Raw genomic sequence first — 17,890 nt, 5'->3', positions numbered from 1 at the left:
AATCCAGCATTTCAGTAGCTCTAAAAGCGGCAAATGGTAGCTGCAAAGCTGATACCACCAGTAGAAGCAAAGAGGGAGAAATATAGCTTTTGGTTTCCCCAATTCTGCACTTAGAAGCTTTCAAACAGAAACACAGATGCTCGCAGAAGGAATGCAAAGCCAAAGAGGGTGGGCCCCCTTGCAGGTCCTTCTTTTATTGGGAGAAGGGGAAAGGGGAGAATGGGGGGCGGACCCGGGGTGACCGGCCAATCAGACACTGCTCAAGAGTTTGAGTTACATTTGGTTTTGCCCGCAATTGGAACAAAGGAGCACGTGGCAGAGGCAAGTCCTGGCTTGTCTTGGGGAGGGGGAAGAGCGACCTCGGAGCAGGCAGCAGCACCCATTTGTGCTTTTGTTATTTTTACCATATTCTTTCAGTACAAGCAGACCAGAACTGCACATGGTATTCCAGCTGCGGGCTCTCCTGGATGTACTCAGCAACATAACAATGTTCTGGCTTGTTCTCTATTCTTCTCCCAACAAGTTTGCATATTCTTTGCTTTTTTTTTTCTAAATAATTGAGCTAACATTTTCAGAGAATTAGTCACAGTAACACCAAAATTTCATTCCTGACTGTTAATCATAGCTCAGGACTCATTACTCTGTGTGTGTATACAAGAAGGGGCATTTTTCTCTGTATGAGTTATTTTGTATTACTGATATTGAATTTCATCTGTAATTTTATGATGCACGCATTCAATGTCAAGAGATCTTTTGCAGCTCTTTCTGGGCAAATTGCATTCTTTGCCCTGGATGATTTAGTATCATCAGCAAACTGTCATCCCTCTCTTCAGCTCCTTTTCCAGACCATTTATGAGCATGTTGAGCAGCACATGCTCCAGTGGCACACTCCTGCTAATCTTCTGCCATGGAAACCATTTTCTTGCCACTTTTTCTTTTCTATCCTTTAATCAGTTGTTAAAAGAGAAGCTTCATTTTAATTCCCAAATCGATCGGCTGCTGGAGAGCCTGGTGGGGTGTCAATGGTGTTGACTGGGTAGCTGTACATTAGGACCTGAGCTGGGACCCCTGATTCAAGGATTAACTTTCAGTTTTTCATTAACCCCAGCATGGTTCATCCTTTGGGCCTTTTTACCTTGTGTCCCAACTGGTTCCCTGCTCTTTTGGGGTTCCCACAAAGGCCTAGGAGAAAGAATCACATCCATCACTCCCCCTCCAGTAGCCTGGCCACTGTCAAATTTGCTTCCTCCTCTGTGCACTTGTCAAATTTATCCTATTAAAGTATTTGATGGGTGTCCTTGTTACCACACATTTTCTCTATTTTTATTCATGATGAAATTCAATAAAGAAAAAAACCCAACCAAACCAACCAACCAACCAACCAAACAAACAAAAAAACCAAACCAAAAAAAAAACCCAAAGAAGAAAAAGACTCCCATTCTTGGTGCCTGTGGTGCTTCTGGCTAACCCCATGCTCTCAGTCCCAGACTGCAGCACAGCTGGGGCAGGAGATGCCAAAGAGGAAATGCAAGGGAAAAAAGCTGCTGTCATGATCTCCTTTTCTGAGACAGCCCCAGTGCCATAAGTAGAACGACTCTTTCACTCTCTGTTAGCCCAGAGGGCTGAAGGGACCAAATTATCCTGTCTCCTTGCAGAGCTCATCACTCTGGTGCAGCTTCATGACCTCCAGTGCTGCTGCTGGCTTGGAGGTGCCGCATCTGGGACCCACCTCTGCCTGGCTGCCCCTAAACCTGCCTCAGGGCTCTCCTGCAGGCAGGGCTGAAGACAATCCTTCATTTTTAGCCCTAAAAAGCCACTCCATGCTTTGGCAGTGTTTCAGGCTCATTAGTACATTAGAGCTGGGAGCCAGCAGCCCAGGACCAGTGGAGCACAATGGTTAATTAACAGGTTACAAATCATCTTTTAAATGGGCAGTTGATAGAGCTTCAGGGCTTTTAAATTGTCCTTTTATTAACAGAGTTTCCCAGGATGGTGTATCAGAAATGACTGTAATCAAGAGACACAAAAGCTGCTTTCAGGGACTAACACAGAGGAGTCGGACTTGGTGCTTGCAGAGGAGAGGAATCAAACCTGTGGCAGGAGAAACACTTGCTTTTACATTGCAGATGGGAGGGGAAAAGAGGCAGAGAGGGTGGCTGAAAAGTCTTGAGCTCCCTTCAGGCAGCACAATTAAGGAGGCAGATTTTTCAAAAGAGTTATAAAAAAAAATCCTCTCATGTACTAGTTTCAAAAATCCTGCCCAGTGGGGAATCTGAGCACTAGAAAAACAGCTTTAAGCTCCTACAAAAATCTCCGAGCAGAAGAAATGCCAGTTGTGGTGCTGACACGTGCCTGGAGAAGTGGGTACCAAAAGGTTTGTTTAACTCATCTGATAGTCCTTATCTTTCAAAAAATAAGGCATTGAACTAGCCCTGAGGTGTGGAAGCCTGTCAAAGCTTCTGGAGTGCTTGGCTGGATAATGGCATCTGTACTGTCACCACTGCATGGTGACATTAGTTGGGAATATGTCAGGAATTCAGAAAAACCCAGTGGCAGAAGGCATTTGGGATCCCAGGGCTGGTTTGAAGCCGGCTCTGCCCCACCCTGGGCCCCACCCTGGGCCGTTCTGGACTGAGAAACAGAAATCTTGGCAGAAACCTCAGGATAAACAATCATAATCTTCCTTGACTGCTTCAGGCTTTTGTGTCCTCCTCCTGCTCTGCAGGAACAGTTACACTAGTGATGATAATGTCCATGACATTTTTCTTAATTTGGGGGGCAGAGAGGAAGAAGGAAAAGAAAAACATGTTTTGCTCCCTCTTGGCCTGGATATGTGGTAACGGGAACAGCAGCTCTGGGGCAGCAGAACAGCAGGAATTCTGCTCCTGAGCCAGTACAAGAGCCAAGCTGACTGTTCTCTGCACAGTTCAGACCTGCTCTCCTGGTACAAAAGAACTACATTTTTGTGGTCTCCTCCATTTTCCACAGTGCCTTCTGAGAAGCAAAAATAGAAGGAGACTAAGGCAAAAGGCAGCTGGCTTGGAGTGAGGGTGTAGAAGCATGGAGGGTTGTGCAGTGTCCCTGTGACCCAGGTTTGTGGTGGGCACTGATGAGCGAGCATTCCAAATGGGACAGCCACTGGGATGCAGGGCTCCGGGAGAGCAAATTTTCCAGATATCTGTTGTTTCATCTCTCTGTAAATGCTCAGTTTGGAACTGCAGAGACTCATTCAATCTCTCACTACAGGGTTCTTCAAACAGGGCTGCCAGAGCAGGTGACTTTGAGTCCAGGAGGAGCATTTTTGGTTATATAAGTTTTCGCTGCAACATTTTGAAATAAATGCCCAGTGTCATCTTTCACCATATCCCCTTTCGCAACAGGCAGGATATGGTGAGGGGCAGCTTCTCTGTGCACAGACCCCTCTGCATTTTTCCCAGATCTTTGCTGAGAAATCCCAGGACAATATAGGTAACATTTTCCTTGTTATTTCCAAGGATCTGTTTGAACAAACCTCCATCTGTACTGAAGCTACCAGTCAGACCAGTGAAGCTGTCATGCACCAAGTGCAATGACAATCCATGAACTGTATGGCCACACTTCCCACCTGCCTCAGACTTAGCATGTGTGGGCAATCCTCCAAAAAATGTGTCCCCAGCTCATTCCCTGCATGATTCCATGAGGTCCATCCAGCAGGAGCTGCCTTAGGAGACAGAGCTGCAGGTCTCAAGACTGATATCCCAAGTTTCCCTGTAAAACTAAAGCTGTGTCTGGTGAATACGTGGAATAAAAGTCCTGTTTCCAGCCTGGGCTGGACCCTGCCATGCTGCCGCTTTCTGGAAGGGCTGAGCTGGCAGTTCGTGCTGCCACGTTCCTCTTTGTGTTTCAGTTCTGCTTGGCACTGCAAAATGGCAGCAGGACAAGCTCAGCTCCCCACATCCCCGGCCCTGTAACTGTCCAGCCAGGCAGGAAGCCTTTCCTAAAAGATCTTTATGCTCTGCAGACTGTTTTGTTAAGACCCACTGCGATCCCATCCTGGCCTCTGACATGGCTCTGTCTCTATTATTCATCCCATGTGGGGACAGAGAACCCCTGGCTTGGCCCATGTTTGGTGTCTGTAGCTCACTAAGAAACAGATGCTGATTGTCACCTCCTGCCAGGCAGGGAAATATCAACACCAGAGCAGAACTTGCCAATCTGGTAGCAGCATGGGTAAACCCCATGGGAGCAGGGATGGACCCTGGTAGAAGGATGCCATGTTTGTCAGGGATTAAAATCACTCCTAGTTTGACAGTGCTGGGTTGTAGCTGCACTTCAGATAGGTTCCCAGATCTTGTACAGTGGAATCCTAAGATGGCCCAAATCTGGAAAGGTACCTGAAACTTGGTCTGCCTTGGAAAGAAACAGGACCATGCAAGACACCACTCTGCTTCCAGCCTGGGAGAAGGAGGGACCTGTGGGAATGCTTTTCTCATACACCCCTTGCTTTCTGACTCCTTTTTTTTCTACATCTGTTTGATTTGGGGTCCCAGAAGGAATCCTTCCTCCTTGCTGATTGTTTCTGAGCAGTTTTTACATGTCCTGGTCAGGATAGGTTCAGGCACTGATTCCCCTGCCAGGAATCCTTGCTTAATCCTTGAAATTATTCCTATGTTCGTTCTCTTGCAGGCAGAAGAGCGGAGAACAGCAGAGAAGAGGAGATCAGACAGTGACAGAGGCCCAGAAAGTGAGCACAGCCGGAAGGTGAGTGGGGCCCAGGTCCCTTTGTGGGGACCCTTGTCTTGGAAGAGGAAACCAGTAGAATGTACTTCCCCACCACAGCCCTAAAGAAAGATGACCTTTGAGGTCTCTTCGGACCCAAACCATCCTGTAGTTCTGTGAAGCAGTGTTGTGCTCTGACATGGCTCCCACTGTTCATCCCTCTCATCATCCAAAGCTTTGCTGAGCAGCTGCACACCTGCAGCAAGCAGCATTGGAAAGGTGACAGGGCCTACTTCCACACCTTGTCGTGGCTGCTCGAGCCCTTCACACAGGCATAGGGATGTTAGGAAGGGTAACACGCTCACTCCTATGGCAGCACAGCCTTGGCTGGTTCCTCTCCCAAAAACCATTTCCTTGTGGATTGAAAAGCTCAGGCTGTATTAGCTACAGCTCCTCGCTTCAGCAGGAGCTGAGTGGGATGGAGGTAAATTAAAGCACAGGCCTTCCCACTGACTGTTTAATGCAAAGCCTGGAGACATGCTGGCTCCCTCGAGCCTGCAGATGCTTTAATTAATGGAGCACAAATAGAATAACCCCACCTCAGTGTGATTCATTAGGAGGACACAGATGGGCTCTTAGACACTAATTCCAGCTGAGCCTCCCAGAGCAGGAAGGGGGAGCACAATAGCCTGTGGTCCAGCTAACCACAGCTACGCTGTAACTGAGGTGAGGGACCAGCTCCTCCTGCTCTGTGGGCCCCCAGCCGCTTCTGCCTCTCCCCACAAGAGAGCACAGGCATCAGCCTCAGTCCTTCCCTTGCTTTTGGCTTTATGGATGCATCAGGATCCATCCTGGCAGGACCCACTGTGCCTTACCATGGGGCTGGAAACAGAGGGGAGCACTACCAGGCTGTGCCCCAGCTGAGGGACAGTACCTTTCTGTGGACCTCACCTCTGTCTCCTTGGGGACATGGTGTCAGGTCCCCAGCTCCTGCCAGCTGAGGAATGGAGGAGCAATTGGTGCCACCCCAGCTCTGGCCCACGCAGATGGGTCACCTTGGTAACAGGGCTTTCAGTCCCTCCTTCCTGCTGCTTCTCTTATCCGCAGTGCAAGGCTGAGGAGTTAATTCCTCTTTGGGGAAGGTGTGAGGGTGGCTGGTGTGGAAGGACACGTGCATGAGGTGATGAATTACCCGCTGGTAATTAGCACCCCAGGACTCAGTTCTGCACTATTATTCCCTACACACTGTTGCTTGACAACACACCACAGCCTGCCGGCTCCTGCTTCCACCTCATCCATTAACCTGACAGCTGGGCTACTTCCCCCCACATGCTCCATCAGCTCTGAACTGTCTTTCCATTAAGCTTTAAATTTTTGAGCAATGTCAGCCCTTAACCAGTCTGTCATGAGGAGCGATAAACCAAGAGCCTGACAGCAGTGAAGGTAAAGAGCCCCTTTGCTCTGGGAATCCTGCTCTTGGGCACAGGGTTGACCCCAGCTCTGTGACTGTGGGCTCCCGTGGATGCCTGGTGGTCAGAGAAGGCTGGCTTCCTTCCCTGCCTTCTCACTGTGAAGGATTTCACAGGCATAACTTTGATTTAAGTATTGCAAAGTCTTCAGGTTGGGGGACTCATCATTCAAACCCTGCTGAGAGATGTTGCAAGCACTCCAGGAACTGACTCTATGCCATAAGTAAAGGTTCCTGCCTCAGTTTTCCTCTCTGTAGAGCCAAACAGCTCCAGTGTATTTAGGCTCTGGGTAAAGCAGAGTCCTGGTGTGCGCACATCACTTCAGAGAAAGAAGCTGACCTTGTCCCAGGTTGTTTTCAAATATTGCTGAGCATTTGTAGTGCTGACAGTGTAAAGTACCCTGAATGCAGCTGTTTCAGACAGTTTTATTAACCAGAAGCTCTTTTCCCTCCACTAGGATGGTGGGAAGCCAGTCCAGAAGAGCCCTGGAGACCTGAGTTTCCCCATGACTGGCCGGGAGCGCTCGGAGTACATCCGCTGGAAGAGGGAACGAGACCAGATTGACCTGGAGCGCCTGGCACGTCACAAGAATGCCAAGGGCGAGTGGCGACGGGCTTGGGATGTGGAGAAGTCGGAGCACATGTAGGTCCTTCCTTGTCCAAGGGTGCTTTGCCTGCAGCAGGTCTAAAGCCAGTGGTGGGATCCTGTGCAGATACTTATCAATCCCATGCTGTCATGTGCCTGACCAAATCCACACTGCTGCCTCTTCCTCTCCTGACCATGCCCTTAAGTGGGATCTGATTCTTATCAGAGTGATTCTTATGTTTTCTTCCTCATATGAGCTCTCCTGAGAGGGGATACCATGTGCTGACAAAGACTGCCTGCCAGGATATAGACTGTGGGAGGGAGGGGAGTATGAACCAAGCCTCAGTCTGCATCTGGAGGATCCTCTCCATTTCCACATGAACAAATCCAATGGCAGGAGGGTACAGGTGCTCTTCCAGAAACATGGATGGACAAACTTGCATTGCTAGTCCACAGGTTCTCTCACTGGCCCCACTTGTTTGTCCTTTTCAAGCACAGGAGAGCCCAGCATGCCTAAATCCATCCCACCCCATAAACTGTGTCTGTTTGGGCACTGCGGGGCAAGGGGGTCACAACAAAAGGCCACCTGTGTCATATGGGGACAATACTGGGAACAGCAATGTGGGACAGCTGGGAATGGAGCTGGACATGTCCCTGCCTTAATCACTGTCCCTCTGACTGTCCCTCAGCTGGTTCAGCTGAGTCACACCAGCTAGAGAGCTTTGGAGGATAACTTGGCACCTGCAGCAGGATAAGCTTCTAGTAGGGAGTGGAGCTAGGGAATGTTACAAAGGTTTGGTGATAGAACAGTTTGTACAGGACAGGTAGGTGGGACAATCTTTTGGCTGAGAAATGGGACCAAACACATCCATTTTCAGTTGCTGAGACCCCAATAATTAGGGGTGAATTGACTTAAGTAGGTGCTGAGTATTGATGGCAAGACAGCCCTGAGCCCTACTGTTTTTCCAAAACTCCATTTTTAAGAGAAAAAGCCATAATATAAAACAAGCAGGACTAGAAACCAACCAAATGAGTCTGGTTTGAGATGGCAAGTCCTGAAGCTACTTCAGATTGTGCTTGGAAGCTTGGGAAGCTGCATTTGAGTGTAGTACAGCTACACTACATCTATAGGATGTTCATAGAATTTAATATTGGTACTGTTGTAAAGGTTTTAGAGGTTCTTCTTTGGGGTAGAACTGCCTCACAGCCTCAGTTAGCACATGCAGCTTCAGCTGCTGCTGAGAAACCCGCACAGGTTTGCCTGTGGGCAGGTGCAGAAGGGCCAAAGGCCGGAGCTTGCGTCGTGCCAAGGGCTCCTGCCCACGCTTTGCACACTGAAGGAGGATGGTCAGGTCTGACAATGCCTGTTTTTAACCTGCAGGTTTGAAGAGGACTTTGTTAAGGATGGGGAGCCAGCCTTGGATAATCCCAGCAATAAGAAAGGTTGGCAAGGGACACCTAGACTCTGTCCTGACGCTAGTGAACGCTGATCGTGCGCATCCCAGTGCCGCAGCAGCTGCCGTGGCTGTCAGCTGTGAAGCTCTGCTTTCCTGGGCAAACGCCTCTGAGCTGGGGGCTCAGCCCTCCTTGCTGGGCAGAGGGCTCAGGGGATGGGACTTGAGCAGCTGGGTGCTAGAGCTTTGGACCTTCCCAGGGAGAGCAGTGGCTTCTGTAACCTGGTACAACACAGTGTGGAGGCTCAGCCCTGCCTCCTTTCCCACACACTGGTTTAAGAGGCAATCCTATTCTAGAGCACATAATTTCTGATCCCTATGGCACATGCTGGCTTCTTTACTAGCATAAGTCCATCCTGACTCCTGTTTCTCAGGAGATGGACTGGCAAAACAAAGCTTTCCCTTATGACACCCTATTTGAACATCAGGCTTCTTGCTGCCTGTCCATTACAGACCCTCACTCACTTTGGTGCATCCTTTCTTGTGTCCTTGCAGGGGGAAGGAATGCAAGGAAATTCCAGCACAGGTCCTTTCCTCCCGAGGGGAGAGGTGAGTAAACCACAGGATTTTGTTGTGTCACCCCACTAAATGCCAGCACCTCTGATATCCCTCAGGGAGAGGGTTCTTTACAGACACTTGCAGATTTGGAGAGCTTTTTGGAACATACCACATGGCTGCTTTCATAGCTGTGTGCAGAGGAGAAGTCTTCCAAGAACAGCACAAGTGAAACTGTATCCAAGGAATAAGATTTAAAGTTAGAATTGGAATTTGGAATTAAAAAAAACACACAAGAAACACCCTAAATTCTTTATTTGTCTTTATTACTTTAGAAAATATATGTGCAGTATGCATGCAGCTTCAGAGGCTTTCCACCTCAGAGGGCCTTTCCAAGGGTACAAGGGTGTTGGCCTGTTCAGTGGTCCATCAGCTGCTTCTGCCTGCTTTTGCATGGCATTTCCAACCTGTTTTCTAGGTGGAGGACATCATGGAGTGAATGTGAGTGACCCTGGTCCGAAAACAGTGCCTGTTGTGAGCAGCCGAGCCAAGGGGAAGGACAGACTGACAGGCAGAGCCAGAAGGTGAGGAGCTGGCAGCACTGCCATGGTGTGCACGTCCACATCTCCCTCCCTGCCTAATTATGAAGATGCAACCTGTGCCAGGGCCTCACCACCATCACAGGGAAGCATATCCCACCTAACACTGCTCTCTGTCAGTGGGAAGTCATTGGCCCTGGTCCTGTCACTCCAGGTCCTTGTAAATAGTCTCTCTGTATTCCAAGATACTTCAAAGTAATTTTAGCCTTCAGTTTCTGCCTCTGTGTCTGCTGTCGTGGAGAGCTGGGACACTTGGGCACTGTCAGGCAAGCAGGACCAGACTGTGGCAGGCATCAGCACAAGCAAACTGTATCTTCTTAGTCTGACTCAACTGTCTGTTCTGGCAATTGGAGTTTATGTGTTCATCACAATTAGAATTACAACAACCAGTTCATTAAGACTTACTGGTCTCAAATGAGTGTCTCTGGATGGGCCTGGACAAGTGGCTCAGACAAAAAATACATGGCCCTGGTAGGAATCCCTATCCAGGTGTCAGGCAGGGACATTGGCTTTGTAAGAACTTCAAGGCCTAAATTCTGATTACTTTTTCTTGACAGATGGGATGCAAAAGAAGGTGAGGACATGTCTCTTCTGAAGGATGACCTTGATGGCCAGGTGAGTTCCTGAGTTGCAGGCTGGCAGCTGAGTTTTCTAAACACATGCACTATCAGGAAAATTGGAATCTCTAATCCATTCCAAAGCTGGAAGACCTCTGTTTTTGGGTAACTGTACCCATCACTAACACTCCTCCCATGGCCTGGTGTGACAGCAGCTTCACTTCTTACACTGACCCTCTGTCAGCACAACTACCCCACCTATTCTGGTCCCTGAACACTTCTCCACCTACATCCTTTTACATCCTTTTCCCTCAAGTTTTCAGAACCATCACAGATAAGAAATACAATATACTGGTATTTTAATAAGCTGAACTTAATATGTCCTTTGTTTCTCAGAGGAGCCTTGGCATGGACAGACGGAAGAGCAGAGGTGACGAGGGGGTGGAAGAGAACAGCACAGCTGAGCTGGAGGAAAAGGGGAAACAGTCAAGCCCCCAGGATCATGGGGCCTCCTCACAGCGGCTGCGAGGCGGGAAGGTCCAGCCTGCCCACAACGGCCAGAAGGAGGAGCGGAGGGGAGTGAGGGGCTGCAGCACAGAAGTATCTGTGGCCAGTGCCGGGGACTCGGAGCCAGGGCCCAAGCCAAGCAAGGAAAGTGTTGGGGAAGATGCCAATGGGAAGCCTGGCACTGCTGACATCTCCCAGGAGAAGGAGAGCACTGACAGCACTGCTTCACAGCGCAGCCTTCCGAGCACTGTGCAAGCCACCAGGCCTGGCAGCGAGGAGACTTTGTCACAGCCCATGAGAGTGAATGTAGATGGAGCTGGATTGGAGAAACAGCCAACTTCGGAACAGGAGTCCTCTGAGAACTCTTCCAACAGCCATGGAGGAAAGCTTGACACAGCAGCAGGAGACAGACTTGATGCAGGTCAAGGACAGCTGGTGAGCAAAGGAGGGGAAGAAGTGACCCAAACCACTGCTCTTGAGGGACAGGTACTTGCACTGAAAGGAAGTGAAGATGCTGAAGGCACTGAACACCATGAGCCTTTGTCCCCAGGGAAAGACAGCTCTGACAAGACTGTTGTGCCTGAGCAGGACACGGCAAAATCCCAGTCCAGGGAAGGGGACCAGTCTGAGGACTGCAAGGACAAGAACAGTGGGGACACTCTCAACTAGCAGAGATTGTACCGGCTTGCTGGAGACATAAGGTGAGTCATCTCATTAATGCTCTCAGCCATAGTACAGGGCCACAACTCCGTTTTCTGTGGTACAGTGGCATCATACCAGATAACTGTTCAGAAATGTTTATTAGTAGTGCTATGGATCTCTAAGGTAATTAAATCTGTGCATCATCCCAAAGGCCTGTCCTGGAGTGGGTGGGGAAGGAATGGATAGACAGGCAGGAAAATTTGGACAGAAAACCAGGCTGCTGAGGTTGGTTGATGACACACATTAGTTAGGGCACATACTGAACTATTCCTGGGAAATGATGACCTTAGAAAGCATGGGAGGAATAACCTCAGTGGGATGAGTTTATTTCTGCCTCTGGTCAGTGTGGTCCTTCCCCAAAACACTTGCAAAGCCACAGGGGCCCACCTTGTGGGCAGAGCTTAGGAGAAGGTTGATTGTATGTGGGATTCTCTTCCCAGTACAAGGTCTGTGAGTGCTATGCTTTGAATTACAGATGGTAACACTAATGTGCAAGGCAGTGTAGAAATACACAGGGTGAGATGATTCCTGGTGCAAAGGCCCACAAACCAAACAGAATGGAGGGAGAACAGAGCCGGTTATGGAGCAATGCTCCAGGTTTTACACAAACAAACAATTTTCTTCCATCAAGGCAAATGCAAAGCCAGGAGAAGGAACAAAGGATGACAAGCACATAGGTAAGGTAGAAATTAAGAGGAAGGGAAAAGGAGAGAGGGTGGGGGGCTCTTTGCAAGGTGCGTTTTTGCCAGCAATGTCCCACAGAGCAGGACATCACGCTAAACAGAGATGAGTGTTTCCAGAACACTGTCCAGCTTGCCTAACACAGGAGTGGCTCTCAGGGTACTCCGGCCTCTCTCCTTCACAGAGGCAGCAGCTCTGTTCCATAAGTAGGCACTTGAGGCAATGAGCTGCTCAGAGCCAGGCAGGCAGATCCCCCCACCAAGTTTCTTTCCCGGATTCCAGAAACTTTTCTGCAGACCCTACACAGCAACGTGTCCCCTGGTGTTGCTCAGTATTCCTCCCAGAGGTACAAATGAGCTTAGGGATGAAGTGGCTAAGCTGCCAACAAAGACTTTCCCTATAATCCAATCCACACAAAAGGCAGGGAGAAGTGCAAGCATCATAGTGATTTCAAGAAGACAAAACATCAAGAACCAGCAGGAGCTGGTTCTATGCTTGAACTAAAATTCCTTCAAGTGAGAGAAACTAATTTGAACAGCATTTAGGAGAATGTTATGAAACACCTGTATGGAGATAGTGGGAGATTACTGTCCAGCCACGCCTCTCCAATCTACCAAAATTCCCACCAAATTAGAGGATGAAGGAATTAATGACTACTTTGTTCACTCAGGATAACTTTAATTAGACACCAGCTAAGAGGAAAGAATAAATTAGAGTAGTCCATTTTCATCTCAGTGATGGAGATTCCTATGGTTTGGTAATAAGGCCTTGAGTCCACTTCAGAGCTCAGTAGGTATCTGTTAACAGCTGGAAACATCTGTACTCAGTGATAACGATGTGCTGGCCCCCTGCCCTGCTCGGGGGCTCCACGGGGCCAGTGTCCCACTCACATTAAATGCAGATCTCACATCCCTTCCTGCATAACCACAGCCCTGGGCAGCCACCACGTGGGTTTCACAGCTTCCCCTCCCAATGTCTATTTATGGCACTAAAAATCTCCAGCACCTTCAAATCAGTGGGAGATGCTGTGCAGAGAGTGTGGTAGGGCTTTCATCCTTCGCTTCAAATAACAAGGAATAAATATTTACTTGAAGTGCAGGACTGGAATCCCTGGAGAATGTCCAACAAGTCCCAGAGAAGTAAACGATACACAAAAACCACAGAAGCTTTTCCCTGAATTCTCTTGAGAAAATTAATCTCAACATCTTTAGAGAAAATGCAGCTGGGGGTAGATTTCCAGAGCAGCTCCAGGGATCTGACCTTGCAGCACTGGCTGACGTAAACAGGAGTGGGGCAGGCAGGGCCTGAGTGCTGCAGGACGGAGGGGGTCAGCAGAGGTCAGCTCTGATGCAAACCAGTGCCCAAGGTTGGTGCAGGAAGCCGCACAAGCAGAAACCAGCACTTCCCAAAACAGTTACGGAGCTGCGGAAGAACAACCAGCTTCCTCGAGGTTCAGGAGACAGGAAGATACCATCTGCTGGTATGTTTGGGGAGTTGGCCTAGGACTGGCAGGGTCAAGGGCTTGTCTTGAATAGCATCGACTTCCCTGGTCCTTCCTGCAGCCCACACCACCCTCTGGAGCCCACTGTCATGCCATGGGCATTTCAAATTCCCAGAACACCTCTGAGCACCACCTAAGTGGAGAGCTTTAGTCTTCACGGAGAGTCAGGGAATGGGACTTGACACAACTGTCTCCATACCTCTGGAGTGATGGCACAACATAGGAGGACAGTGTTAACACTGGAAAACACAGGGATTCTGTGAGAATGGTGCAAGAGACTAAGGACACACAGGGAAGGACTCCAGGGCTGTTGAGGGAATGTTGTTTAGTCTAGGAAAATGAAGGCAGAAAGCAGTGGAATTGTGATCTCTGTAGATATGTGGGTAGTGAACACCAGCAAAGGGGAAGAAACATCCAAGCCAGAACACAATGCTGGGGCAGGGACCAATATATTGGAGAAGCCCAGAAATAAATATGGGAAAATTAGGAAAAGGTGGCTACCTGTCAGAGCACTTGGAAGCTCACTACAGCTGAATCCTGAGGGGCACTTCTTGGAGCTTTACACGTCTAAACATAACTCAGGGCTTTGATGGGCGAACTGCTGCCATTTCAAACACCAGGAAAGAGCTGCTCTCGTTGTTCCTGGTTGTTCTGGGATAGCAGTTGTTCCTGCTATCCCAGACCTTCATCAGCTATGTTCAGCTGCAGCTTCAGGGAGTTCTGCACATCCCCCCATCACGTGGGGCCTAACCAGTAGGTCCCACAAGGGCTTGGTGTTGGCTTGGCTGTGAAGGCCATCCCAGTGACATCTCCCAGCCAGCCAGGCTGTGAGGTGTGAGACAGACAGCAGAGATCTGCGTCAGTCCTCTCCTGTGACACTGACACACAGAGGGAGTTCTGCCACCACAGAATTCCCACTCCGCTGGCAAAGCCCAGGCAGCACCCAGGGGCACTGTGGTCCTGAGCCCCAGCTCACAACCAGCCCAGAGCTGTTCAATCTCCCATTGGCCCTGGAGTTACATACGGGAAAGAGGATATGGTGGGAAATGTGAGAAAGGCTAATCACTCTGGCTAATTACCAAGAGAAGTAATGACTTTAAAGCCCACCAGTGTCTTGGCTGTAAAGACTCATTCATGCATGGGGAGAAGGTGTCTGTATTGAAAGGATAATACTGCAAAGTGGGGAAGGGAATTGTCTCCCAGCACTGAAACACAGTCAGAGCCTTCTGAAAGCATCAGTGATCAAATAGATTCACAATAGGGAGAGCTCGTGCTGCAGTCAGTCACACTCATAAACCAGATTATGTTACAATATCTGGACCACCAAGTGTGACTGACAGTCTGCTTCTGGCCCTTCCCAGGCCCATTAAATCCCAGTGTGCTGCCACAGCACTGAGCACCCCTCGGCAGCAGGACATAGCCAGCCCTCACTGCTGCACACAGACAGGAGAAAGAATTAAGTCTCCAGCAACAATCTCATCTCAGCTGTCCATAGCATCAGTTGTGTCAGCACCTCGGGTTTGATTTCAATGCAGTTCCTTATTAAATATCTGTGGCTGTGTCTTTCGATGATTCCTTGAGAGGTTTCTCTTTTTTTATGCAAGCCAAGCTTCTTGTGGCCTCTCCTGCCTTTGCAGGATTTAATCTCTTTTTTTTTTAAATCCCCCTCCCTGACTTTTCTTGGGAGCTTTGGGTGCTGAAATCTGCATCAGCAAAAAGCAGATCTATGGATTTGAACATGGATGCAGGAAAATGCCAGCTCAGCAATTCTGAGCAGCACCCAAGCATCTGGCAACTAGAAAAAAACAAAAAAGCCTGCCTTTCCCAATTAAAATCAGCATGTCTGGGTCTGGAAGCAGCTTTAGGACAGCAGGCTCCACTCACAGGATAGTTTTGCATTAGGAAAAGCTGATTCACCCTCTGCCCTTGGGGTTCCCAAGTGCTGCATCCCCAGGCTGGGTTCACCCACAAGGATCACAAAGCCCTGCCTGAAATCAGCCCCTTCTCTTGGTGCTCCAGGTGCTGAACCAGCACACACAAGAACACGTCAGAATTGTTGTTCCTGAGGTATAAGGAAAGAGTAAAGTTGATGTATCCATCGCAATGAAGGACTGAGAGTGTTTAATCCAGACTGGAAGAGTCAGCTCATCCCCTGGGCTGCAGAGCCCCCACTGCTCCTGTCAGATTTGGCAGCAGGTATCTGGGTTATGCCCCAGTGGTGCCTCCCAAGCAGCCCCAGCCATGCAGGAAGGGCAGGGTGGAACTCAGCAGACATTTTAATTTACAGCTCAGCAGTTCCCTGGAGACCGATAATCCCGTGGCTGTCTCTGCTCTCGTTTTGCAGGATAACGTGCTGGAGGCGGTGGAGAAGAGGAGCGCAAGCTTGTCCTCACTCTTTTACCTTCTATGAAATCAGCTTTCAGCACCTGCCCAGTGCCCTTCAGCACTATTCATAACACATGGGGTCCCCATCACCACCCTCACCCACAGTTCTGGCATCCCCCTTCCCTATGTCAAAGGACAGGGAAGGCTGCACACACTCCCACCCTACAGAGAACATCACTTATCTATTTGTTTGGCATATATTGCAGCTGCGTGGCAAGCCAAGGAGATGTCTACTGGATGCACTTTATTTTATTTAATGACTAATTCTGTTTAAAGTTATGGCTTGGGTTTCTGGGCACGCCCCCCTTTTTTTCCCCAAAAGCGGGAGGGGCCTGCACACGCCAGGGGCTGTGCCAGCAACTGGAACAGCAGGAAGAGGTGACTGGCAAAGCAGAGGGGTGAGGTGTTAGGGTGTAGTTCAGTAGGTGGGTGAAGAAGTAGTGTTCAGAGCTCTTGTACTAAAGGTTTGCACGTGGTTGAAGTGTTGGCAGAGGTGTATGGTAGTGGCAGGGGCCATGGGGCATGAGCAGGATGGATGGATGGATGGATGAATGGAGCACTTCTGACAAGCACAGATCAACCCCAGCACCTCCTCCTTGAAGAGCCTCCAGCTCTCCTCCCCTCTTAGAGGCTGAGGAGCACATCAGGACAGTGCTTTGTGCCCAGGAAGGTGCCTGCTCCGGTGACCAGGTGTGTGCATAGCTCAGAAAACTCTGTGCCCCCTTCCCAAGGGTAACTGGGCATCCCTGCAGCACGGCAAGGAGGGGGACAGCACAATAATCTTCCTCCTCCACCACACTGCCCAAAGCAGTTGGCAGCAGGACCCAGGCCAAACTGGAGCTGGAGGTCCAAGACTTTGTATCAAACATTTTCACCTTCCTGGTTGTGCCTTCCATAGCTTTGTGCTTGAATAAGAGGGCAGAAATCCTCTCTAAGCTGCCCTGCACACCTTCTGACCTGGCCTTAAAGATACCTTTCAAATGAAGGATCTGGAGGAGCATTTACAAGCACAAACATGCAGGAATTCCAGCTGCTTGGCTTTCCAATTACAGCAAGCTAGGACCTAGCTGGAATACAGCTACCAGTTATGGAGAAGGCACAAGGAATAACACAACATAATTTCTGACTTCTGAATGACAGAGCAGAGTGGGCATCACCCTCACTTCGAGATGCTGCTCTAAAACTTGATGCCAGAGTAAACATCCCTGGGACAGGTTTGTGTGGAGACTGCCTGGAATGTCCTGCAGGACGTTGGCTGACCAGGCTGGCAGACTGCCCTGGAGATCAGGTTGGCACGTGTTGACTGAAATACTCTACGCTGCTTTAATAAACTAATATTTGCACAGACAAACATTTGGTTTTCCATGTGACTTAGACCCGTGACACCTATCATGAAGCAAGAGCCTGGGAATTTCCTCCCTGTGCCAAATTCAGGAGACTTTACTGGCATCACACCAGGTATTATCAAGAAACAGAGTGTTCAGCTTTTGTGTTTTATCAGTAGAAACATCTCCACCCCACCAAAGCCCACACTGGGTTTATTTGGACTTACCCAACAGATAAAAGAACAGATAAATAGAAGATTGTAAAACTGCTCCAGGTCCTGGAGCTTCTCCATCACTGTTAAAGGCTGATTTTCCTTATCTGACTGGCTCAAAAACCTGCTTACAATTGTTTAGTTTTTTAATTTATTATTATTTTGTACATCAGGTCTCTGACCTCACTCTTGGTCCAGTCAGACTGAGTCATTACCAGCATTTCCCAGGAGCCAGCTTGCCTCATGGTCCATGGAACACACAGTTTCAGCTCAAGAGCTGTTGCCCCCCAGGAGCAGTTGGACACGTGGCCAGGCAGGAATTTTACAATGCCCTGGTCCAGCACTGTGTTGAAGAGATAAAAAACCTTACTGCTCTAGACTCCATTCTGAAAGGAAAACCATCCTTTGGTTTTCCAAAACCAATGGTCCTCCATTCCCTCCTTTTTTCCTTTCTTCCAAGTGACTTTGCAGGTAATGATGCCCAGGAAGGACTGAGTCTGATCCAGGCTCCGAGGATGGGACTGGACAGGTTGTGCCTGTTCTAAGTGTATTTTTTCCTGCTCATTAACACTTTGCTTGATGCACTTTGTTTGGTTGTGATTTTTCAGACAACTGTGGCTTAGCTGTTTCTTCTTTATGGTGAGAGGAAAAACTGAAAAGTTGACAAATCTGATGTAGAGGGATTATTTATATGAAATAAAAGTTGGAATGAGGAAAAAC

General features: G+C 49.0%; 1 protein-coding gene across 4 annotated transcripts in view; it reads left to right on the top strand.

Annotated features, from left to right (window-relative positions):
- CCDC9B (coiled-coil domain containing 9B) overlaps positions 1–17,890 on the top strand; it is a 33,591-nt gene extending 15,701 nt beyond the window's left edge. For all 4 annotated transcript variants that reach the window (XM_020584593.2, XM_019289431.3, XM_019289433.3 and 1 more), the window contains 8 exons: positions 4,666–4,740; positions 6,625–6,809; positions 8,134–8,195; positions 8,702–8,755; positions 9,180–9,285; positions 9,858–9,915; positions 10,254–11,065; positions 15,593–17,890. In XM_020584593.2, coding sequence (XP_020440182.1) covers positions 4,666–4,740; positions 6,625–6,809; positions 8,134–8,195; positions 8,702–8,755; positions 9,180–9,285; positions 9,858–9,915; positions 10,254–11,033 — 1,320 coding nt within the window. In that variant the 3' untranslated portion in view covers positions 11,034–11,065; positions 15,593–17,890. The remainder of the gene's footprint in view (positions 1–4,665; positions 4,741–6,624; positions 6,810–8,133; positions 8,196–8,701; positions 8,756–9,179; positions 9,286–9,857; positions 9,916–10,253; positions 11,066–15,592) is intronic.

The sequence above is a fragment of the Corvus cornix genome, chromosome 5 (assembly GCF_000738735.6).
Source record: "Corvus cornix cornix isolate S_Up_H32 chromosome 5, ASM73873v5, whole genome shotgun sequence".
In the NCBI taxonomy this organism is placed as follows: domain Eukaryota; kingdom Metazoa; phylum Chordata; class Aves; order Passeriformes; family Corvidae; genus Corvus; species Corvus cornix.
This window is presented reverse-complemented; position numbering and strand designations above follow the sequence as displayed.